The sequence below is a fragment of the Rhinopithecus roxellana genome, chromosome 10 (assembly GCF_007565055.1).
Source record: "Rhinopithecus roxellana isolate Shanxi Qingling chromosome 10, ASM756505v1, whole genome shotgun sequence".
NCBI lineage: Eukaryota > Metazoa > Chordata > Mammalia > Primates > Cercopithecidae > Rhinopithecus > Rhinopithecus roxellana.
Window position 1 is genome coordinate 45514839 of NC_044558.1, and position 26280 is coordinate 45541118.

The 26280-nt window shown below is 34.9% G+C and overlaps 1 protein-coding gene across 2 annotated transcripts in view; it reads right to left on the reverse strand.

Moving 5' to 3' along the window:
* Positions 1-26280, reverse strand: part of MSRB3 (methionine sulfoxide reductase B3) — a 185871-nt gene that overhangs the window by 139080 nt on the left and 20511 nt on the right. Inside the window, exon 2 of one of the 2 annotated variants that reach the window (XM_010386906.2) lies at positions 15716-15842. The exons of the other annotated variant lie outside the window; for it this stretch is intronic. Within the exon in view, the coding sequence (XP_010385208.1) occupies positions 15716-15791 (76 nt within the window). The 5' untranslated portion in view covers positions 15792-15842. The remainder of the gene's footprint in view (positions 1-15715; positions 15843-26280) is intronic. 2 annotated transcript variants of the gene reach the window in all.

Sequence of the window (26280 nt, forward strand, 5' to 3'; positions counted from 1 at the left end):
TGTTTTCCACTATGAAACATCTCATTAACTGTGCTACAGAGACCTCGTTTTAATGGCAAGCCTTGAAAGAGTGCTGCTGTACTCCTTCGTTAGTCTCCGTCTTATTTGGGAGGAGAATAAAGATTTCATTCCAGCTTTCTTTGTTTGTCTTTCAAGAACCACTAAAGCAGTATTCACACAAATTTTGTAGGAATGTGCCCTATGTCATAGCCTACAAATTATTTGGTTTTGGTGCACTTAAAGGTCACCTTCCAAATTAGCAAAATTTTTCTACATCCTGGCTTTTCAACCTTAAGTATAAATATTGTTTCCTAACTGTAAGTGAGGTTTTTCCTTTAAGAAATACTAGTGATTATTTAAAGTTGTCAAACTTTGTACGTTTTCACTCTTTGGTTATACTATATTCTCAAAATAATTAGGTTTTTTAAGTATATCTAATACTGAAAGGAAATATATGTAGACTAGAAACAACCATTGTGATTTTACATTAAACAATTCAATGAGAAGTTAGATTTTAATAAGCGTCTTGCCACACCATTTAATAATAATATACTTCCTGGACAATTTAAAGTTATAAAGTTATACCATTACATTAGCCTTTCTATTATCAGAATCAAATATTGGCATATATAAACACAGAAAAGCTTCACTTTTGTCTCCGATTTCCCTTCTCCCTATCAGACTCACTTTTCTAAAGTCATATGGTGCCACTGTCAATCTTGAAAAAATCATTTCACTTTGAAATTCTAGAGTAATTCATTGGATGGTTTCCCTTTACTGTCTTCACTCAGGTACTGTAATTTTCTTATTACACAGGGTAATTTAACATTAGTATTATGTGACATCTGTTCAATGACCTCTAAATTTGCTTAGAAGTATGTTTGGGAAATATTTTTCCCTATATTTAAATGCTTAATAGTGTCTTTTGAATGCACAAGTGAGTGTGTGTGCATACACATGTAACACAAGTACATATTTGAGGAGATAATATTGCCATTTTGGTATCTAATCATAATACTGTTCCCTACAGAGTAACTTTGGGATAGATCAGATCCATCGTGAACTCAGTCCAAGGATATTTTATTTATTGAATTATGCCCAAAGTCTCTTTTTATATCGAGGCTTGTCCTGTGTTGTTGCCTCAAGGCCAGTATTGTTTCGAAGCCCCAGTATGAAGCTCTTGCTATTAGTACAAATAAACATACAGCAAGAGTTTGCTTTCTGGCTCTGCCTGCTTCCCAGTCACGTGACCTGAAGCAAGTCACCTTAGCTATGGGTTGCCACCCTCAAAGATCTGCTGTAAGGATCACAGCCATTAGCACTTACTTCATTTTGATTACAGTGAATTCTGAGGTTAAAACTATTTTAACAGATGGCCAGGTCCAGTATTTAGTGTGTAGCAATCTTTTATTGGTAATTCTTTTTCTATAATAATTCCCTGGGAACAGTATTTTCCTTACACCTTTTTTTTAAATGATTAAAGTAGGAAATGAAGAAATAAAATAAAAAAGAAAATAAAGTTGGAGTTCTTCTACATGCCAGGCACATGTCTAGGCACTTTCACATAAATACATTTAATCATCTCAATAATTCTAGAAAGTGACAGTCATGCCCATTTTACAGATACAGAAACTGAGGCTTGGAGAGGTTATAACATACCTTACTAAGGACAAACAGAAAGTAGACATATCAACTTAAACCCAGGGCTGTCTGACTGCAAAACCCATAGTTGCTATATTTTCTTTCTTTCTTTCTTTCTTTTTTTTTTTTGACATGGAGTCTCGCTCTGTCACCCAGGCTGGAGTCCAGTGGTGTGATCTCAGCTCACTGCAACCTCTGCATTTCAGATTCAAGCGATTCTCCTGCCTCAGCCTCAGCCTCCAGAGTAGCTGGGATTACAGACGCCCACCACCACACCTGGCTAATTTTTGTATTTTTGGTAGAGATTGGGTTTCGACATGATGGCCAGGTTGGTCTCAAACTCCTGACCTCAGGTGATCTGCCTGCCTCGGCCTCCCAAAGTGCTGGGATTACAGGCGTGAGCCACTGCACCCAGCCAATCATCATATTTTCTGTCAGGAAAAATTATGTAACAACTTTTTTCTTTCTTCTCTAACTATACAATAACTTTCAGCTTAAAAACTAACAAAATAATAAGGGGCAAAAAGTAATAATCACCTCAGTACATTAGAAAAGTTACATACATTCATCTATAGCCAATGTCTCTTTTCCCTGTATTTACTCCTTCAACATAGGGTCAGTGACAAGTTTCATACAGGATTTTCACAAAGTCTATAAAACGTTGAAAGGCTTTTTAACTTCCTGTTAAGAAGTAAATTAGATCTGTTACCTAAATCTTACTTTCAAGTCATAAATTTTATATTTCTATGTGAAAAATCAAAACAAAACCTAAGGATTCCATAACTTTAATTTTGGTTCTAGGATCAGAAAAAAATGAAACTATTAAATATTTTCCCAAGATAATAAATGAATAAGAGATAAGAATATCTTGTTTTGCTTTGAGTTTAGTAGGTTAAAACAGTAAAGTTCATGTTGAAATATCTTGCTGCTATATTTAAAGGTGGTATACTTTATTTTTCACTGTAAATTTGGCTGGTTATTAGTTTGTCACTGGAAAACTGAGCAAATTTTTACTTCAGGCATAGTATAGTGTTAGAATTTCTAAATAATTGGCCATTTGGAAAAGCCAAATCTAGTACATTTTTAGAATAAAATGTAAAATATATATCATAACTATCATTTTTTGTTTGCATTCTAGTAATTCAATAAAGGCTTTAAGACAAAACTACAAAGCATGGGGGAAGAAAAGCTCTATATTTGTAGAACCATACCCAATTCTGATTTTTCTCTCAAAGTAGACATATATAGGAAAAACATTCCTGAGATTAACATACAAACTCATATGTCAGGACACTTTTGCTTCAGTCCTCTGGTTTCCACAAAACTAGAGCTGCAGGGCTTACTCTGAGGACCACTGATACAAGATTTTTTTCTTAAATTGTTTGCTTAAGTCATCAAAAATGTTGAGTGTTTACACAGTGCCAGACTCTATGCTAAGTAAGATATATTCATTAGTTCACTAATTATTTATTGAGAACCTATTATCTGCTGGCATTATTCTAAGTACTTAGGATATACCAGAGAACAAAATAAAGTTCTACTTTCCTGGAGCTCCCATTCCAGCAGGAGCAAGGGAAGACAAGACAAACTACAATGAAAATAAGTAAGTAAATTACATAGTCTCTTAGAAGGTGGTAAGTATTCAGGAAGGAAAAAGGAAAACTGGAGGAGGAAGTCTCACTGAGGTGATATTTGAGCAAAGCCCTGAAGGAGGAGAGGAAGGTGTCTGTGCTTATCTCTGAAGGAATAGCTTTCCGAACACATGGCAGAAACGACCAATGCAAGAGATGAAAACACTAACAAGTTCATATTCCAGTGGCAGAGACACAGACAGGTAACCTCAGTGCAAGTGCTAAAACCTGAATATGAATAGATAAGCAACAATTTAAATATATAAGGAATATGCTTTTATACCAGGAAGTTTACAACTACATATCTTAATACAGACATTGTCTAGCATTACCTTTTTTACTTCCAAGAGAAAGTTTAGTGAATATCCATTTAGCAAAGTGCTATCCTCAAAATAGCTCTTGGAAAGTATTTTTCTGGCTGAACTTTCAATGTATGATCAGAGTGCAAGTTCTGCTAATTTGCTTTGTCTACTTAAAGCCATCGTTTTTACACTACAGATCATCATTCTCAACTTGGAGTCATATGTAAGAGGATACTCGATGGCTGTTTCTGGCGATGAATTTTGGATGAGCCTGCAGAACAAAAAACTCTTTGACCAGACAATGCTGTTGCCCTTCTGAAACACTCCAGTAACCCTCCCCTTCAGAGTAATCTTCTGGCCCTGGCAGGAAATGTCCATAACCAAAGAAAGTATAAAATTAGTACCTGTTCTATTTTTTAAAAACATTCATAATTTTTACATTTTGTTTCAGTTTAATTTCATCTGTTCTCCGAGCCCCAAATATAACACACACAAAAATAAATCTATGAGTTCTAGGACTCAGAAAAAAAAATTGTTTCTTCTTACGGTAAAGAGTTATTCTTTCCTATATGTAAGAAAAATCATATCTTTATCTGTCATAATAATAATCACATTTAATGCCTTCTTGCTGTTTTACTACTACTTCACATAAGACAATTCCACAAGATCAGTTTCAATTATATTCCATAGACATATGCACAGAGTTCTAATTAACATCAATGGACATTATAAGCATGCAACATACCATTGTAAACTTTTTGAATTAAACAAGACCATATGTTTTAGTGGTGCATAGTTGAATGATAAAAATGGCCTTCAGTATGGTTCTCATACTGAAGGTTTGAATAAATACACTCAGAAGATGTTGTCAAGCAAGTTTTCCTTCCAAGGCTACACATCCAGATAAGTTCACCTCTATTAGCACTTTCAGTATTAGGGTATTTACTCTGCAAGGTACTACTTCAATGGGCAAATACAGTATTACGCAATTATTCTCAAACATTTTCATTCATTTCTGCTTTATTTTCCCAAACACATTGCAAATTCTTTGAAGATAAAAACTGTTGAGCCTAATATTAATTTATACTTTCTACAACTATTTATTAAACATCTACAGTGAATCAAGAACTGTCATGAGCACTGGAAAGTTAAAAATAAATAAGGTAGTATTCCTAATCTAGGAGAACACATAGTTTAGCAGGAAAGATAAGACAAACGATCTATACAATGTGCAGTCTTACAGTAAAGGTATGTGCAAAGTTTTGTGTAAAGAGAGTTAACAAAAAGGATGTTAACACTTTAAAATTTTTCCCACCTAGATTTAATCATATCTGCTTATAAATGAAATATAGAAAACTCAAATAACTAATAGCAACAGCATTCACAGGGTGCCAGAAAAGATCCAAACAGAAAACTACATTTAGACATCCCAATAGATATAATATGATCAAACGTGTACAAGTCAAGGTGGTCATTACCCTATCCTGATGAAAAGTATGCAGTCTTTCATGTAAGAGTAGCGGTCATTACCCTATCCTGATGAAAAGTATGCAGTCTTTCATGTAAGAGTAGCAGCTAATTTAACAAACAAACAAACAAAAAAATCCAGATAAAATGTAGGTTCAGATTTGAAAAGGAAGAAATTGGGGAACTGAGAAGTAAGGCAGTTTTAAAATTAAGGGGGAAAACGTGCAAACACTTTCTTACTGTAAGTCAGGGGGAGTAAATGTATTTTTCACAGTACTGAAAGGTTATTAATGTGAATTAAAATTCTAACCTTAACAGTAAAATCTCATTCATGAAGCTACATTATTTTCTTGATGGGCAACAATAGAGGTTTAGCACTACATTCATCCTGATGAAACATCCATTAATAATTCACCCGAATGAATGATAGAAGCCACATTTTACTTTTCTATCTTTCACTTGTATTATAAATTTTTAATTGTTGAATTCATGTGTATTTTATTAGCATTATTTAAGCACATAAAAAAACTAAAGAGTATCTTATCAACTCTTCAAAATTTAATGCAAATACTGAGGGCAACAATTTTTTGTGTTAATGTGAACCATAAAGCCTAGAGTTTAGGGAAATATTTTTTAAACGTCTTGATCCAAAGAGCATTTTCTTGCTTGCAAGGCATATAAATAAGAAGAGAATTCTTAAAGTCTCTGCCATCATCAAGTGACAACAGTGGAAGAGAAAGTCACTTAACTTCAATTCTATCTGACTGCATGTGAAATGTCTGACAAACTTGGAGTTCCCTGTTTTTAATTTTTTTCCAGTATGGGTCTTCACTAGAACACCATAGCCCATAAAAAAAATTAAAAACAGACAGACTCATTTCCATTCTACATTTCACATGCAATCAAAAAGATTTGCAAAAACTAGCTCACTCTCTCATCCTCCTTCTCCCCTTGGGGAGCACCAACTGCTAGGGAGATGAGCGGTAACCACCCACAAAAAGGAAGGAAAGGAGCCTTCTCTTAGATTATCATGCAGAATTTTATTTAAATATAACATTGAGTATACTTCACCAGAAACAAAATAAAAGATACATTGTCAAAAACTCAGCTTTGCAAATTTCCAAAATTACGTTACCACCCAAATCAAATTTCAAATATAAATTAATTAAGCATAAGGCCTAGAAAACAAGTCTTCAATTGCCACTCAACAAAAAGCTAAATCTGAATCTATACATTCCAGAAAAATCTGAGGAATTCTGGAGAAAAAAAAAATCCACTTTACTTTTTCACTCATATTTATCAAGAAAAGCCATGTTTTACCCTGACATGGGAAGACATTATTCAATATCTTCTTGAGAGACAGTGCTCACACATATTTTAGTCATCTTTGCATCCCCAGCACCTAGTAATGTGGCTGAGAAAAAGGAAGGACTAAACGGGTATATATTGTATTTAAATACTCAATTCTCCACTTTAATTATTGCTGTTTAAATCTTCTTTCTAACAGATGTTTTCTAAATAATGACTTTGGCTATGTTTCTTATAAATTAGTTTAAGAACAGCAACAATAACATTTGCTTAATAAATCAGTGAAATTTTAAACATAAATAACGACAGTAAAAAATTAATTCAGTAATTCAGATTACTACTCTGAATCCTATGTTACCTCTCTAGGGTTTCACATTCAAATCTCTTATTGTAACTAATATTTTATTAATTCTCTGGATTTAAGATTATAAGATTACCTGGTCCAGCATTCCCCAAAATGCATTCTCTAAAATACTAGCTCTGAAAAAAAATGCTAACATGTTATTCCTCTTGCAGAGTGAGAAGGGAAAGGTTCCACTGTCGAATCAAATTAGGCAAATCTAGGTGACATGGGATTCTTGAAGACCTTCTCAGAGATTTTCTTATGCTGATGTGCACTATTAAATATGTGGTCATTTGATACACCATTATTTTCTGCTCCACTAGAAAAGGGGGGAGAAAGTGGCCAAACTATAATACATTCTTGTCACAATGAGTTTTAAGCTGCATCCAGATTACCAAGATGGTAGAATGTAAAAGCAGTGCATCTTAGAATTTATGCAATAGGGTAGTATGCAGGGTTGGTTCTCAATTTGATGATGAGATCCATTTTACAAGGGAAAGTCAGTAGAATTAGTGTTCCTTGGATTATAATCTGGGAAATGATGAATTTCTAGTCCAAAGCCCTCAAAAGGAAATAGGGCCCAAAAGAGTTACTACTCATGGTTGCATACCTGGTTAATGACAGCCAGGTTCTCTTATCTGCATCTTTCCTCCTTTAGTTTATTTGTCCATTCTGTTTCTCTCTTGAACCCATGCTTGGTTGCACTTTACCATACCTACCTATTGCTAACCCATGTGCCCACAGTCCACTCCTACCCCTATCTTCTCATCCTCCACTCCTACCACCTCCCACTAATTACATCTACACATTCCTTCAATATCCTTCAGAGGAACTATCATTGCTTGAAATCCTATTCCGAGAATTCAGTCTGCCATTCTGGGAGGAAAGAAGCACAATGCTTCTCACTTCTTCTACTCCCTGCCTCCATGGTAAAACAAAAGAGAAAGTGTTCACACAGAATTGTAAAACCTTCAAGTATATAACTTCTTTCATCCTATAGATAATAAAATTTGAACCTGAGGTGGCCATCTTTCTCACCAGAATGTAGATCCCTGAAGAGCAGAGATCACATTACTTGTAATGTGACATTATTTTGATATATAAGATGATGTTACTTATTAACAAGCATTCATTTATTCAACAAATATTTACTGAACACCTATTATGTGACAGACACAATTGTAGTTGCTGAATTGTAACAGTGAACTAGACAGACAAAAATCTCTGCCTTTCCAGAGCTTACTTTGCAAGAACCAAGGACTTTCCATAACTGAAATAGATTTTGCCTGATCAAACCCATCACATTTCCTGGACTTTTTGGCGTCCTCCCTTACACCCCCATCTTTTTTCCCCCAATTTCTTCTCCCTTACAACAAGGCATTTAAACTGCACAGAACAAACTTTTGGAAAATGTCAGCTAATATATAATATAACAACCCTCACCTGAAGGTCATATCTAATTATAAAAGATTTGACAAGAATGTTACAAAATCCTCAGTTTACAGATGCAGAATAGGAATAAAAGGTACAAAACAAAGATTCCTGGGGCCAGAAAGCAAGTTGGTGGTAGAAACAAACTAGTAAATAAAGATCAAGTGTCTAATCTCTTTCTTCATCAATACCAATAATATGATGAGAAGCTCTGAAATTTGCTGTGATATTATCTAAAATTTGCAGAAGGAAGATTAAAATATTAATCAAGTGGAATATAGTATAAACAGTTTTATCTTTCTGCACCAACATGTATTTCTGCAACAAAACAAAATCCTACAAAGCTATAGTTACAGGAATCTGAATTTTCTTTGCTTACCTCAAATTCAAATACTCTAATGATTAACATTCCATTCCTTCCTTGCAATTATGTGGCTCAATATAATAAATACATCTATTACTGAAAGAAATGCTTATCATATAAGTTAACATATAAATTTAGACTCTATAAAAGTATATCTCTTATTAACCATCCAAATAACTGATATCTTTTGTCATTTCATGGGGTATTTTTTTTTTTTTTTTTTTTTTTTTTTTTTTTTTTTTTTTTTTTGAGATGGAGACAGAGTCTCACCCTGTAGCCCAGGCTGGAGCGCAACGATGCAATCTCAGCTCACTGCAACCCTGCCTCCTGGGCTCAAGCAATTCTCCTGCTTCAGCCTCCTGGGTAGCTGGGATTACAGGCACCCACCACCACGCCTGGCTAATTTTTGTATTCTTAGTAGAGACAGGGTTTCACCATGTTGGCCAGGCTGGTCTCGAACTCCTGGCCTCAAGTGATCTGCCCACCTCGGCCTCCCAAAGTACTGGGATTACAGGCGTGACCACCGCACCAGGCCTCAAGGTGTATTTTTTATAACATACATTTTTAAATGACTAACACAAGCGTAAATATACTAAATGTTTTTAAAAATAAAAAAAATAGGAAATTGAAATAAATGAAATGAGGATTTAAAATTTTCAAGTAAATAGTTGATTTCAAATGCAAAGGCACAAAAGGTAATTTCAGATAATTTATCAATGCATCTTAATACAATCTATTTTTAAAAATGTTAAATTTGTATTCTCTTACAGCTCTTTCTTTTAAAGAGTGTACCTAGCAGACGCAATTATGAGAAATTCAATTTCTAAATAAAATGTTTAGGATGAAATTGTAAACTAGGAAAGGATAGTAAAAATTCATCAAATATCTATCCACAGTATTAGTGAATCTGTGAACTGTCATTCATGACTCATTCTTTCATTAAACTTGTGTCTGTTGAGAGCAAGAGCTCATAAATCCTTCTACAATCTGTTACATAACATTATTGTGAATATGTTTAGACAAATAAGCATCTAATTACCTATATGATTCCTCCAAAGTCCATATTGTCTAGATATTCTAACCCTGTAGAATTATCATTTGTTTTCAGAATTTATGTTTTACACACTTTACAGTCATTGTTAACTAATGAATTTCTCAAACGAAACTAAGATTTAATTTTTTTGTTCATGCCTAAACTCTCTTGTTATTAGGTGTTACGTATTTTATAATTCTTAAGGTATATAAAGAATGTATTCCATATTTAACAGAAAATCAAGAGAATCCACACTTAACAAACCATATGCCCAACATCTTATTCATACAGTCTTATTGTTGTATAACAATTTAGCTTTAACTAATATCCATTGTCCACAGATAATTAAAAATTCGTCTGGTAATTAGATGCTGCACAGCAACTTTTCAACACTAAAACATTTATTATAGAGCTACGAAAACAGTTTTAGAAAAATACAGCTGCATCAGAGTACTCATTAATCAACATTTTAAATATAATTTTTCTTAGTTTTCTAAAATATTTTCATTCATGCAAAAATTGATTCATGCTTAACAGTCAACATGTTAAACTAATAACGGTTTCAAGATTCTATAAAAATTCAAAACACAGCAAAACAAAATGTGAAATTTTCTTTAATTCTTGGGTGGTCTGCTGAAGAAAATTTAGCTGCACATAAAACCATAAATGACTGTTAAATCAGCTATTTGGATACAAGATAAGTTAATTTATGAAAACTTGTTTCAGTTTATAGAAAGTCCACACATGAAAGACAATTTCAATGAGATGGTCAAGCATAAGGGAGTCGGAATCCTATTGAAAATGGAAAAAGGTTTTGTGCTCTACAAATATTGTTTGAACATAATATAAGCAGAAAATTTTGTGGTTTATAAATCCATATGTTCTTAACTGGCTATTCCTTATACACTTTTGTTTAAGTTTTCACAATGCACCTATGTGCTAATATCAATAATCATTCATGCTATGAAAGAATGTAAACCTAGTGCCATCTACTGGAAAAAGTGGATACCATTTAATCAATTACTTGCAAATTATTTTGTGAATTACGGGTTGAAATTTGTATGTCCTTTTTTTTAATTTCTTTAAAAAAAAATCCTCTCCACAGCATTTTAATACAATCAAAGAAGTTAGGTAAGATAAAGTTAGGTCAGATGTTGGGTAAGAATGGTGAAATTGGAGAACTGAGGGCATTAATCTGAACACAAGGGAGAGAATTCCTTTGGGGACACCAATACTGAAATCAGAAACACTGCATTCTGATGAGTTTTATGTTGGGTTCATGTGAATCTTTTACAGCAGAGGTTCTGGACATGCGGTCAAAGAGCTCTCCCTGAAGAGTTTCAGAAGATCTAACAAAAAAATTCTTGAAATTATATGAAAACGTGTAGACGCATAAATGTCTTTTCTGGAAAAGAAGGTCGTAACTTTTATCGAAGCATTATGTAGGTGGTCCATATTTTTTATGACCCAAAAAAGGTTCTGAAGAACTAATATAGAATGTCAATGCATTCAGTAAGTGAACAGCACACTGACGATTCTGATTATCTTTCATCAGTTCTATTAATGAAATATTGCCAGCTCAAATTGAATAAGTACTTGTTACTTACGGATGTGGCTTTAATGTGCATCTGTAGTATTTCCTCTTTACAAATGGAGACTTTAAAGCACAATAAACAATAATCTGCTGCAAAGAAGTGATCAAAAGGGCCAGAGTTCTTAAGTCTTATGCTAAGTATAATACATCCTTATTCACTGCCTCAAACAGCTTACTACCAAAACTCAAACTGTTTGCAAGAAAAGGTAAAAGCAATTCTGGATAATATGCATTGAATCTGTTGCCACTTTTGTTATTTGTTTAGCTACAACTGTGATTTATACTTATGGCATCCCCTATATTGTACTAATGCAATAAAGTGAGAAAAAAATTGTTAGACAATAAATTCAAAAGTAAACCAAACTATGAACTTTACTTTTAATCTTCCCATATAAAGGAGTTTCAAATAAATTTGTACTCTTACAGCTATGACTTCACCTTCACATAAACATTCCAAATGTTTACTGATTCATTTAACAAATATTTATTAAGTGCCAGGCACTGTGTTAAGCTCTGGAGCCATAAGCCGCTGATTCATAGAGTTCTAGTTATACAGATGATACTCAATGACTTTCTAACACCATTTGCAAAATATCTCTAAGACTTCTAATTGCTACATTAGAAAACTATGATATATTTATAAGCTACAGCCATGTAACTCTTCAATTCATGGAAACTATTAAATATGCCACTAACGTCAAGTAAGAATCACAACCACAAATTATATGTATGATGGTAGAAAAAAGTATAACATCGCTCTAATTAGTACTATTTAGACAAATTTTATTTATTTCACCCTCACTTGGCTGAAAGCTATCATGATATCTAGTATAAGCTACAATTATACTTAATTTTTATCTAGCATTAAAACTATATATAAAATTGTGCTTCCTGATTCCTCCTCAGATAATGCTTCAGTCTTGATTAAGAGGCAAGGAATTCTAATGTTCAAACATGGAAACTGTGTCCTACCACCACAAGTCAGCAGACTTCTCTGTAAGTTCCCAGTATTAGTACTGAGTTTTAAGATCTGATTAACCTAAAGTCAAAAGTAAAAACAAGTGACAGTTAATAAAATCACAGAATTTAAGAACTAAATATATTATCTAATTCCTCGTAAACATGAAGAGACTGTGATCAGGAGAAGTTTATTGACTTGTTCAAGGTCACGCAAGTTAAGGACGGAGCTTTGGTTAGAGTTTTCTAACTCTTAATCCAGTGTTCTTTTAATACATAAAAGAAACTGTTGTAAGAAATTAAGAAGAAATTCTGAGAGAGAAAAATTACCTTTAATTACAAACAAGAGTGAACCATAACTCAGATGCACTTAATAAGATCTAAATTAAAATTATACCTTATTAAAAAATAAGAAGTAAAGAAAGTCAAAGCTAAAAGTAATAGATCGCTCTTTTGTGACATAGCTTTCATGCAGGTCAATCCAGTTATAATCAACTTTAAGAGCCTGCTCCAATTATATTTTAGTTCTGGAATTATTTCATATTGAATAATACTCAAAATTAGTAGGGTACTGGCTGGGGAACAGACATCTTTTTGATTTACAGAGATTTCTGTTGTAATGGGTTTTGACCAGCAACAGCATATTAAAGCAAGACTTCAAACTTTCACCTTCACTTCCTGTATTTCCAGTTTTGGCCTCTTCTCTTCCCTACCTGTACAAAGTAATGGGGACTAGAATTCCCATTTCAATTTCATCTTTATTTTTCAAAATTTAAACAGTTTGTTTCATTATTGTTGAAGTTAACTTCTTCAACATTTCTATATATCTAAGAGCAAAATCCTGTTAGAGAACTTGATGATATAAAGATTTTGCTAAATCCAAGTTACAAAATATATAGACACCAGAAGACTGACTTTCATAACACTTTAAAAACTAGTGGTGCTTGAATGGTCAAGAAATTAATGGAATACTATTCTAGCCAATTCAATTTTCAAATTAAAATGGGTTTACAAGCCCTAGATAAGAAAGATGCGAGTTTCTTTTGGCTTTTACCAGTACTGGGTAGTAAGAATAAAATAAATCTGTTGTATATTTATAGGACTTGAATTCTGGTTCAGCAGGGTGTATAAGTAAAATAAAGAGATCAGAACAACAGATCAAGATGGTTATTTCTCAACATAAAGTGTATCTGTGAGTCCCATGAAAGTAAAATATAGTTAAATGAAACATAGGACATGTTTAAAAGTTTGAAAAGTCTGTTGTATTGGAAAAACATAAATCTACACGAATTTCCACATTGAACATAGTGAAGACATATATGGTGTTTACTAAATGCCGGCCACAGGTTTAAGCACTTTTCACATCCCAATCTATTTAATTCCCACAGCAACCCTTTCAGATTGGTAGTATTATTATCCCCATTTTACAAACAAGGAAGCTAAGGCACACAGCTAGTCAGTGGCAAAGTCAGATTTTAAACTCAGTCTGACCCCAGAAAGAATTAGTGTGCTTAAGCACTGTACCACAATGGTTAACTTCTTAAAAATGATCAGCTTTGCTGAATTTATCTTTGAATAATTTTGTCATCAAAATTTAAAGATACTTATATTTCAATTAGACAATCTCATTATGAAACTCTTTAATCCATGACTGTCATTTATTGAAGAATATACTGTTAATTAATGTGGTTTCTATAAACATTTAGCCTCCTCTATATTTGGCAAACCCATATTACAAAAACTATGCTGGGTACTTTTACACACTGGAGCTTTTTCCAGAGGAAAACATCATTATGTATCATCTAAATAACCTCCATAGTCCACCTGTGACATGTACCGTAGAGCATTGAAAAGGTTCTGCATAGCACAAGTAACTAGTGGTTGAGGTTCTCCCTCAAGGTCATATACAATCCCACAGACAAACCTTGTCAGTTCTACAGTCTGAATCTCTCCCAATTACAATCTTCCTTTTCAACTCTATTGTAATGGCCACAGCACTTCACATCTCCTCACAGCCTCAGACTCCTCCAGTACTCTTTACGGTGGCAGTGCAGGGGGATGTGGGCCCAGGGGGCATACTGAGAAGAGTGATTGGGGCCTCTATACATTAAGCTTCATTAGCCCCTCATGTCACCACAAACAGACTTAAAATCTACTTTTAAAAAAAGTATATTTGCTATATAAATATGGCTGCAAGACAAATACCTTACTCCTTCTAATCAGGATTGCCATCCCAGACTCTCTCACAGAAACATCTGAAAAACCAGTTCTGACCTCCTACCATACTAAATCAATAATCTTTGTAAAATGCAAATGAAGTCATGTCATTCCTGTTCATCTCTCCAAGACTTAAATTCCTTAGAACATCATATAAAGTGCTTCACGATTTGGCTGCCTTTCCTTCCTTACCTCTTCTATTTGCCCTTGTACATCCAAACCAGCCATATGAATAACTGTATTTCTCTGAACATGCCTTGCTCTTTCAGGCCTTTGTGTTTTCCCATGCTACTCCTTTTGTTAGAAACAGCCTCCCCACCACCCTGCTTAGAAACCAGGCTAACTGTGCTCCCAGTCTGAGATTCAGCTCAAGCACCATATCCTCCATAAAGCCCTCCTTAAACTTCAGAGATCTTCCCTTCCTTCCAACATTTCTTCTCCTAAAGACTAGATCTAGGATCAACCTCCTCTGAATTACCTTAATACACCAAGTATAAATGCCTCAAGTCTAGTCAGGTCAACATATGATTCGACAGTCCTCACACAGTTCCATTTCCATCTTGTACTTGTTGAAAAAAATCAGCTTTACCTTATTTATCACTGTATCCTCACTGCTTAACACAATGCCTGGCACACATAGTTAACATTTAATGAGTTGGAATTAAATTTTCTATACAATGTAGTGATAGATATTTATACTAACGGAAAAAATGTAAAATATATTGATAATCATACTCACAGAAGTAAAATATTTAGCCATTGCGGTTTTCATAATAAAATTAAAATACTAAGCTTATGATACAGGCGCATATAAAATTTTGGACTTTCATGCCTCACTTATTTAAATTCTTAAAATCACACTGTTAAAAAGTGTAGTGGTTCTAATTTAAGAACCCACTGATGCATGCTATATTAGTTCTGTTTATTTGGTCATTGTTAAGTAGAACTTTTTTTTCTTTTTAACTACAATAAATTGGTAACTTAATTATGCTAACGTTGCTCATTTTCATTTTTTCCTAAAGGAACGACCACATGTGGAATGAAAAGCATTTTCATTATCCTTTAACAAGATGAATGTCCTATTTTGTGTGATTTGGGGCAGTTTCTTACTCAGACTGCCAGCCTCTTATGAACGTTATGATTTGCAGATGTGTAGTGTGCATTAAAGAACAAGAAGATATCATGAAATATTAGTGACAATTATACACTGGGCAAGGAAACTGGACAATGTTCCAAGGGTTGTAAGGATTGTGGAAATGAATGTTACTCAAAGTAGAGTGGTGATTTATAACCAATTTCCGTCTTCAAATTAGGGCCCAAGTAAAAGAAAATGAAATTTAGCAAAGCATGATGGTGTATCATTTCCTGCAGCAGAAACACCCAGTTGGCCCTGTGCCTTCAGTATGTACAGTACAACAAGCAGCAACCTGAGGGAAGCCCACAGGCTCGAAGGGCTACTGGCTGGCTCTTTGTCACCAAATGCAGCAGGTTGAATGCAGACATCACTGTGATATCTTCACCAACAAAACGAGAAGCAAAGAACAGGGGCAAGAGCTGAGTAGGAGAAAAAACAAAAACAAAAAAAAAAAACAAATTAAAACATCACAAATATTAAACACATTAATTGCACAACTGATGGTTACAGTTTTATTTGGAACTGAATACATGCACATATTGCTAATAAATTTCAAATGCCTATTTTTCAGCCGGTGAGCTTACTTTCAATATAGCTTTCTTTGTATCTTAGAGATAAAATACACACTACAAGATAGCAGTGTAATCTGTAAACAGAGTTTGCAAGAGGTTGAGAAAAGACAGGAAGTTTAAAAACAGTTGAAAGAAATTCACATTTACTGAGTTCATACCATGTGACAGGAACTGTCTGGAGCCTAATATACACGTTATATCATTTAATTCTTACAATAAACCGAGGAGGTAGGTTTTATGCCCCAATACATATGTGAAGAAACTGTGACTCAAAAGTCCAAGGGCACAAAGCAAATAATCAGTGGAAAAAGGACTAGAAAACCCTGTTATATCTGACTGCAAAGCCATGTTCCTTCCTTACACCACGCTGCCTTCTTCCAGCGATTACTGGCAAATCTCCCTCCCTGGAGAAGACTATAAAATAATAAGATTAAGAGACGTATTTTGTTAGAATTTCATTTTATGAAATAGAGACCCAGAAAACCTATGGACAATTAACACTTTCAAAACAGCATTAAGTTTGAATAAAGCATAGCAAATATGAATTTTCATTTAACTATATGATTTATAATTTATAGGTCAATTCTGTGAATAATATTCATGATTTAGTCATTTTAAAAGTGTAAAGTTGTTTTTTAATGTCTTTGGAAATGAATTATGTGGAAGAATCTAAAAATTGTGTAGATATTAAACTTTAGAGAAAAGTTCAATTCTTAGGATTTTCTTAAAAGTTTTGTACAATATTTCAATTGGTAAAGATTAACTTTAAATGGAAATGGAAAATACTAGATTAATAAACTTCACATATGTTGTTTCAAATTAGCATTTTAAGTGACTTTAACCATTAAATGCCCAAAAATTAATACAAAATTAATGTCTTGTTCATTTCCTGACCACTTCCCCTGCTCCCCATCCCCAAAAAAAGTCTGTTCCGGACTCTTCTGACCTCCTTGAAGAACAAACATATAATAAACAGTAATATATTTTACTAAATCACTCTGGAGTATATCTGACAGAAATCTGCTTGTATTAACATGCCTGAACTCTGACTTCCCCAAACTAAACTCACTACAAGACTAAAACATTTTTGTGTTACTAATTGGAGACAAAGGGGAGGGAAAAGGAAGGTAAGTATCACAATGCACAGCCCGAAAGAACCATTAAACATAAATAAACATGTCATTTTCACGAGTGACTGCAGGGCAGGGAAAAGAGAGCACTCCTTTGGAGCAGACTACTGACTAATAAAAGATCAAAGGTCTATACCTCACATCACTATAAATAAAAATGTATTTTTTCCTTGTGACCCTTCTCTGTGAGGAATAAAGTGCACACAGTAAATATAATTACTTAGCAAAGCTGTAGTCTCACTGTGCTTCCACAGCTGACCATAAAACGTCTTCCTATTCTGTTTCATCAACTCCTGTACCAGGCAGCCTGGGCGCCTACCAACCACTGTGGCCATCTGGCTTATGTCAAAGCTAGCGCACAGGAAGAGAGGCAATGACGTCACTCTGCAGGTCAGGGAAAGAACAAAGATGCATTCTACAATTAAAAACTGAGGGCCACAAATACCGGGAGCCCTCCAGCATGATATGACTGTGTGATTTAATATTCTGACTGTTGCCTGTATTTCTACCCAAATAGCCAGGGCTCCATCTAGTGGCAAATTAGTTTTGCCCAGTTTTTTGAAAATAGAAGACCCAGAAAGTACAACATTAGCACTAACAAAGTGGGGCAACTAAAATGACTGCTTTTAGAGCAGTCTAGTCTTTCTATACTGAAGAATGCAAAAAGCACAATTTGTCACACTGTTCTCTATTTTCTAATCCTAAAAGAATGCATTTCATAGGTTAGGATTTGATATTATCTGAATTATTTTAACGCCTGCATAGATAGCAGAAAAGGACTGAACTTTGTAAAATGCATGCAAACTGGTATTACTCATAAACCACTCTGAAAATATGTAGCTGAGACATAAAGTGAAAAACAGTTCTAAAGAATGGATGTGTGCATCTGGATGCCTTGGTTACATCAAACTAATATGCCTATACTTCCACAGAACAAAAGAATCATAGTTAATATGGCTCTAACATATATTTTTATGCTGAAATGGTTTAACAAAATTATTTTTAGCTCATGTTTTCCATTTAATTAATGTTTGCAGTAAATAAAATAAAACACTTTAACAAACAGATCTAAAATACATATGTTTGCATGAAAGATGGGATATCACAATGGATGTGTGTGATCCACGGACACAGACTGTCTGGGTTTAAAGCTGGTCATGCCCATAACCAATTCGGTGACCTTGGACAACTTGCTTACCCTCTCGGGGCCTCAGCTTCCTCACTTATCAGATAATGATTAAATAAGTTAATTGGTAAAAAGTGCTTGGAACAACTCCTGGGACATAGTATATGCTCAGGAAATGTTAGCTATTATTATTTATGCCAAATATTTACTACAGTTTTAACTGCATTAATTAGAAAATTGTAACAGTCCATTTATATCCACCCCTTCTTAGAGGTAGCAAGCTATTCTCCAAAGAATCCTATTTAGGTCAGAAAACCACTACTTGATAGATTTCCACAGTAAATTATTCTAATGAAAACAACAGAACAGAGAAGTCCTAAAGATAACAGTTGACTGTGCACACAGCATGTGCCATGCACTACTCTAAGCATTTCACATTTATTTCACATTTCACATTATACTTTTAATCCCCACAACCTAATGAGGTATATACTATCATTTTCCCTTTTTTAGACACAGAGACTGAGGCACAGGGAGATTAAATAAATGACCTAAGGTCTTACACTTAGTAAGGGACAGGGACTTTAAGTAATTGGGTAATCTAATTGATACATGTGAACTCAGGCCATTTACCTCCAATGCCAGTACTCTTGACCACTACACAACTGGCAATGAAAAGCCTTACGATGCACCAACCAACTCTAGATACTCTGATTCCACATTTCCCTACTAGGTAGCATGATAAACATGTAATAAGGAAACTTAATTCAAGATTACTTGATGGCCAGGCGAGGTGGCTTATGCCTGTAATCCCAGCACTCTGGGAGGCTGAGGCGGGCAGGGAGTTCCAAACCAACCTGACCAATATGGCGAAACTAAAAGTACAAAAAATTAACCAGGCATGGTGGTGGGCGCCTGTAATCCCAGCTACTCAGGAGGCTGAGGCAGGAGAATCGCTTGAACCTGGGAGGCAGAGATTGCAGTGAGCTGAGATTGTGCACTGCACTCCAGCCTGGGTGACAGAGAAAGACCCTGTCTCAAAAAAAAGAAAAAAAAAAAAAAGAAGAAGATGATTACTTGAAGATTCTCTCCCTTGACATTCTCAGATTTCTAGACTTGATCTTTCTAGTTCCACCACATGCAACTTCAACTGCTTTCACCTTCAAATTTTTTCTCTAAATTCCTTGGATATACCTTTAGAATCTATAAAGCTAACTCTATGTTAATCTACCAAAACTTCAATATGCTGATAATGTACTTTTGAGGACCAAACAAACTAACAGCTACTTCCACTCTCAGACCCCCAAATTGAAGTTTCAATTTGGCAGCTTTTAACCATTTGTATTTCCTGAACTGTCTGAGTGAAGGCCATTACCAGAAACAATCCTAGTCCAGAAAGAAGCAAACGCTTAGCATTAAACACCCTGTAGGAATCAGGATTGAGCAAGGATCACCAGAAAATCCGTAATTCTCCAAGTGTATTCTCAACTTCCTCACTTTTGCATTGCCTTTTATTCAATTACCTACATGGATGAACAACATTTACAGATAATCCATCCACTTCGGCCTCCCAAAGTGCAGGGATTACAGGCATGAGCCGCCATACCCGACCTAATCAACATGTCATTTTTAAAAGCCGGACAAGATGGCTCACGAATCTTCCTAATCTCCCCAAATATCTGGTAGATAATTTTGAAAATAGTGGGCATTTAAAAATACTGACTGCACAATGCCTAGTGAGCAGTATCACATTATGTGTTAAGAACAGAATTAGATTCCGTAATTGTCTATAATTTCCTGCTGAAAACATTTTGATGATTCCCCCTCGTATATCACAGGGTTCTCCAAACCATGTTCTGAGAAACGTAAGATAGCCCTTCAAACAAGTTTAGTAGTCAAATAGTCGTGGAAATGCTAACCAATATAAAGGATCTGAGAAGTCTTCAGTAGATATTCCTGCTTAACTTTGTCTCAGTTGGTGCCTCTGAAATGTTTCTGATCATACAAAACTCCTTTCTGTCCTGTCACCCAACCCCCAGAACACATTCTGGTAAATCCTTCTGATAAAGCCCAAATTCCCAAACAAAGTATCTAAAGTATCTAAAGTTCTACATTCAGCTACTGCTGAACTCTTCAGCCTTTTCCCTTGCCATACCTCTACAACCCACCGCACCCCACACTCCTGCCATACTAACATGGTGGTAATTTTCCTGATAGATCAGCTGTTTTCTATTTCCACCTCCATGTCTTCATTCCAGATCCTTACTATCTTTGCCACCACTTACAACCTCCACCATTCCTAACTCCTCCAATTCTAGTCCCCAGTATAGCACCAAATATGCTATCATACCCCCATAACAATTTTCAGGGTACTGATTTGCTTAGATCTCTCCCTCTTCTAGATTATAAACCCCTTAACGACAGTGACAGTGTCTTTCATCCCTGCATCCCAGTACCTGGCACATAACAGTCATTCATTTATTGAGTGAAAGACTACGAAAATGACTGATTATATGTTCAGGATATGACTATATTGTTCAGGATCATCATTTCCAATGCTGCTGTCTCTGCCATCTCAACTGCTAATAATGCTTAAAGGTAATAATTTGAATTAAAATATATTATACAATTATTAGTTCCTATGAAGATGTGGGAAGTTGCAAATGTAACCTGACTTGAAATCCAAAAATAATTTAAATGCCCTATTTTGGTCAAAAATCTCTACTTCTTCATCTCCCTCGTGAATTCTAACATCCAAAAATTTGATTAAAGTTAATCGGCTAGGGTTTTGTTTTAGGTTTATCTTTTTTCCCTTTTACTTTTTTCCCTGTAGTTGAACAATAATCTTCCAAAAAGAGATGGTATAAAAAGTAATCTAGAGAACTCACAAAGCTGATAATTAGCTCCAGTATAAGTGAGCTGATGGTACTAGTGGTTTTAAAGTGTCAAACCTAAAGGTTGAATCCCTTCCCAATAAATGCCAAAGAAATGTCCACATCAGTGGTTTTTCACAAGCTAGTAAAATGCTCCCCTCCACCACACCCAGAACTGTAGGAGCCAACAGTTTGGAGTTTTGTTAAATAATGACCCAAAAAAAGTCTCAAAACCCTAATCTCACCATAGTATCAGAAAAGAAAGATTATGTTGACACCAAGAACTAAGAAAGTGATCTCAAGATAAAAAAATATCCTTTTAAGTAGAATATATTTAGTTTTGTGGGGGAGAATTTTCATTGTTGCTATTTTGTAATGTTATTATAAACAGAAGAACATTCATCATGGGAACCACTAATCTATATAATATAGTTCTATAAAAACATCTTTGTTCTTATCAACCCAGTGCCTAGCAGTTTATGCTCAACTAGTGTTTGTTGAGTGAACTGATCAATCATTTAGCTACTGCTTGAAATCCATAGCTCATTGGCTAGAATTTGACATTCTTTTTGTTAAACAGTGATCCTTTTGTGATTGTATTTGTTTTAAGAAACAACAGAATCCTGGCTATTCAGAATGTTTAGTCGATCTTTCAAGTGACTTTAAGAGATAATTTTTTTAACTTACTCAATTCACCTATATAAATTCCTACTACATGGAAAACAATGTATCAGGTGCTGATGAACATGCAAAGATGTAAGACATAGTCTGTGCTGTTAAAAAACATATTAGCTTAAGTGGGAACATAAGACATAAGCTTAATGAGTTAACAGGGGTAGAAATCAAGTGTTATGGAATTTCAGAGGAAAGAGAAATGCTTCCAGCTTTAGGAGAGGGAGTGGCAGGGACATACAGGAGTTTGGAACCAAAGAGAAGTTGTATGAAGGAAGACTTTCTATTTGTATTCTTTCTCTCTATATCTTTAGGGTTACCCATTCTTAAACTTTTGGATCTCAGGATTCCTTACACTCCCCAAAATTATCAAGGACTCCAAATACCTTTTGTTCACATGATTATAAATATTAATATTTACTTATTAAAAATTACAACTAAGAAACTTTTTAACTATTTGCTTACTCCATTAAAAGCAAATAAAAAATAACTTACAAAATGACTATTCTTAAAATAGTAAAACTTTATTTTAACCTGAAAGCTTATAAATACATTTATAAAAATGACATTTATAATGAAAATTAACTATATTACCAAAAATAAAAATATATGTATAATGGAAAGAGTTTTATATTTTTGCAAATCTCTTCTTATTATCTAGCTTAATAGAAAACAACTGAATTCTCATCTCTGCTTCTGCAATCGATGTGTTGTGATATGTTGTTTTCGTTGAAGTACGTAAGTGAAGAAAATCTGGATTCATACAAGTAAGTAGCTGGAAAGGGGAGGAGCATTTTAATAACCCTTTCAGATAATTATATGTTTTATTCTTTGTTATCATACCGAAGATCAACAAATGGTAGTCTGAAACCATATCAATGAACTTCTCATACTGCTACATTAAAACCCACTGGTCTAGCTTGCATTTTGAATGGACCTTCTAATCTTGCATGATTTTGTAACATCCTGCACTGCTCCTTTGGAAAGCACTGGTTCACCGAGTTACACAGATCTTTCGTATGTTGAAACATTTCATAACATGATATAAAAAAACCCATACTCATTAATATCATCACTGATTTCATCAGAAAAGTTTTTAAATATTGAGAAGCTATCAAGCTCACAGTAGGAGATGCAAGTTTTCCAAAATTTCCATGTAGATTTTATCTCTTCTTACAACTTCAACCATCACTTCTTGATAGATGAATACAAAGGTCTAGCACCAACTTTGAACCAAGCTCTAATGCTTTATCTTCTAACATCTACTAGATAATATCAACTTGCATTTGCACAGTATGTTATTATTTACAAGGCATTTTCGTATATATTATGATAAAGTTTTTTAACCTTATAATAAAGACTTTAGTCTCCCTGTATATTGTTATTGAATATTTGCATGTATACATCTATGATGAGACTATTAACAATAATCATTTTTGAGCACCTGTACTGTGTATATGTGTGTGTGTGTGTGTGTGTGTAACCTCATTTAATCCTCATATCAACCCTGAGCTAGGCACTCCTATATGTGGTAGTCATTATTACTCTGTACACAGTAATTCTGGCTCTCCATCTTCCAGGCATGTGGTAGGAATGCACTTTCTGGCCCCCTTGTGGTTGGGTGGGAACATGTGGCTGGCTAGCTCTGGGCAATAAATTGTGAGCAGAAATGATTATGTGCATTGCTTCCAAGCCAGAGCACTTAACTGTTGGTGCGAGACCCTCCAGAGCTTTCTTTCCCTCTGCAGCAGGGACCAGCAATGTTCTATAATTAGATGGTGGCTGCTCCATTAGTCATGATCCTGGGATAAGGAGATATGGAGCAGAGCTCCCATCTGGACTACAGTGAACACATAGTACAAACAAGAACTAAACTTTCAGCATTTCAAGTCATTGAATTTGGGGGCTATTTGTTCCAATAGAAACTGAAGTTTAGAGAATTACCTGCTTGAGGTTATATGGTCAGTAAATTATGGAGCCAGAATTTGAACTAAACTTTAATCTCTTCTACTACATTCCAAACTCCTCAAGGGCAGAGGCCCTTGTGCCCCCAGATTGATGTCCTTGTTTTAGAAAACAACAGAGTCTGTAAGGATGAGAAGTCTAATGCCAAGGACAGTGAGACCACTTCCAAAAGTCCGTAGTTTCTCTCTCATTAGTCATCCCTTCTATCCTAAATATCCCAAAGAGATTCTTAATTTAGTCAGAAGATGCGACTGCCCTCTCATATTCAAACATTAAAGGCCAGGAGACAGCTACTTTACTTCGATCACTCAGAGCTCACAAACTTGTCTCAACACCAAAAACTAAAGATTTTCCTCAGCTGCAAAAGTGACTGAGTACCTTCTGGTCACAATAAAATGACAATGTGAAGATCTTATTTACTGAAGCAACTGAAAGTTTCTTGGACACTAAGCACATTCACTGTAGCTTTCTTAGTGATCTAACAAGTCAATGCCTAAATCCACACCTTACAGATAGAACGTTTGATTTAAAATCAATCAATAAATACAAGGAAAATCAATCCATTTGCCATGATGATAGAAAAATGTCTGTTTCTTCCAATAGCTGTGATCATGATCCCAGAACTAATGAGAAAGAACCTCGCATTGTGACCTGGATGTGCACATAGTCATAACAATATAAGCTTTTGGAGACAACCTATGGACAAATATTTGACTGTGATTTCAGAACAGACTGTAAGCATTAGCAGCTTCACACTGTGAAACAAAAAGTATACAGCAACAAAATGTAAAGAAGGCTGGAAAGAAAGGTGGAGGAAAGATTCAGGGTATCAGTGTCCTCTCTTATAAAGTAGAGGGTTAGAAGACACCAACTAGACTGGGAAACGCTAACTGACCCCTAGAATCCATGCTTCCTTCTTCTTATTAGCAACAGAACCTCCTGAAATTTTAACTGAACATACAGCCTCATCTCTCAGCTTCCCTTGCAGCTAGATGTGAACATGATACTAAGTTGTGGAAAAACGGAATGTAATTCAGTATCATGTATGATTTTTCAGGTCATCTCCTTTAAAGACAAAGTCACTTGCTTTGGATTTCCTCTTCCCTCCTGAGAAATGGCAACAACTGCATCAGTAAGCTTGAACCCTGAGAAGGAAGGCACTTGATGAGGAAGACAAACCTAACAGGTCATGAGGCAAAGCTATTCACCAGCCCAACCTTGGACTAGTATATGAAAGGGAAACTTCTACTTTCGGTAAGTCACTCCACTTGTAATCTCTTTGTCAGAGCAGCTTAGCCTGTAAGTCTAACAATGGTACACAGAAAGGTGAAGAGATAGCAGATAAATACTTATATTCTGTAACTGGTTATTATCTGAAACTGATGCACCAATAAATAGCACTATAACTATATTAACCAAAATTATGAAAGTAACTACTAGAATAATGATTTTAAAACATGACTTCAGAGGAGTGAGACAGAAATAGAAAGAGGTGGAGTTGTAGGCAGGTTTTTTCACCTTAGTTCCCCTGTACCAAGAGCCATGTGCAGGTTTTTTATAAAAATAAAGCTTATACATAAAAAAGGATCCAGTGTCTCAATAGACCATTTTATCTAAAGAAAAAACCTGCTAATGCAAGCCGACTAAATCCTATGCCTAAGACTATAAACTACAGTATCTATATCACTAAAAGACTATTTTTAGTGAGCTAAATATAAGCCTTAAAAATACAGATCCTTGGCCGGGCGCGGTGGCTCAAGCCTGTAATCCCAGCACTTTGGGAGGCCGAGACGGGCGGATCACGAGGTCAGGAGATCGAGACCATCCTGGCTAACACGGTGAAACCCCGTCTCTACTAAAAAATACAAAAAAAAAACTAGCCGGGCAAGGTGGCGGGCGCCTGTAGTCCCAGCTACCCGGGAGGCTGAGGCAGGAGAATGGCATGAACCCGGGAGGCGGAGCTTGCAGTGAGCTGAGATCTGGCCACAGCACTCCAGCCTGGGTGACAGAGTGAGACTCCGTCTCAAAAAAAAAAAAAAATACAGATCCTTAAATCATATTTCATATATTTTAAGTCAGAACTTTGCCACCCATTCATGGAATAAAAAGTTTTAGCACTGGAAATTACAAGCAAATATCTGTTCTTGTATCTGAATTTTTGTATCCCTCCCCATAAGTTTACATACTGTTGCAGAAAATAGAAAATTATTAAATAAAATTATAATGATGGCTTGCATCTGATATGGCAGATAAAAGAGAAGTTTTATGAAAATTGACTCCTTATAGTCCACTAAAAAGTATATTTAATGACTTCTATCAACTATCCTTTGACATCATGTTGGGCTTAGGAGGGAGGAAAAGTCCTGAATGAGATCATAAAGTAGAAGAAATTAAATATTTTGTAAAATTTCCACTTTGTCCTATACTGTTTTTCTTCATGAATTTTAGGTGATTAAAAGATATTTTTCAAAGAATCTGAGTATTCCACATGTACTTCAAACTGCTTATTATATTCCAAA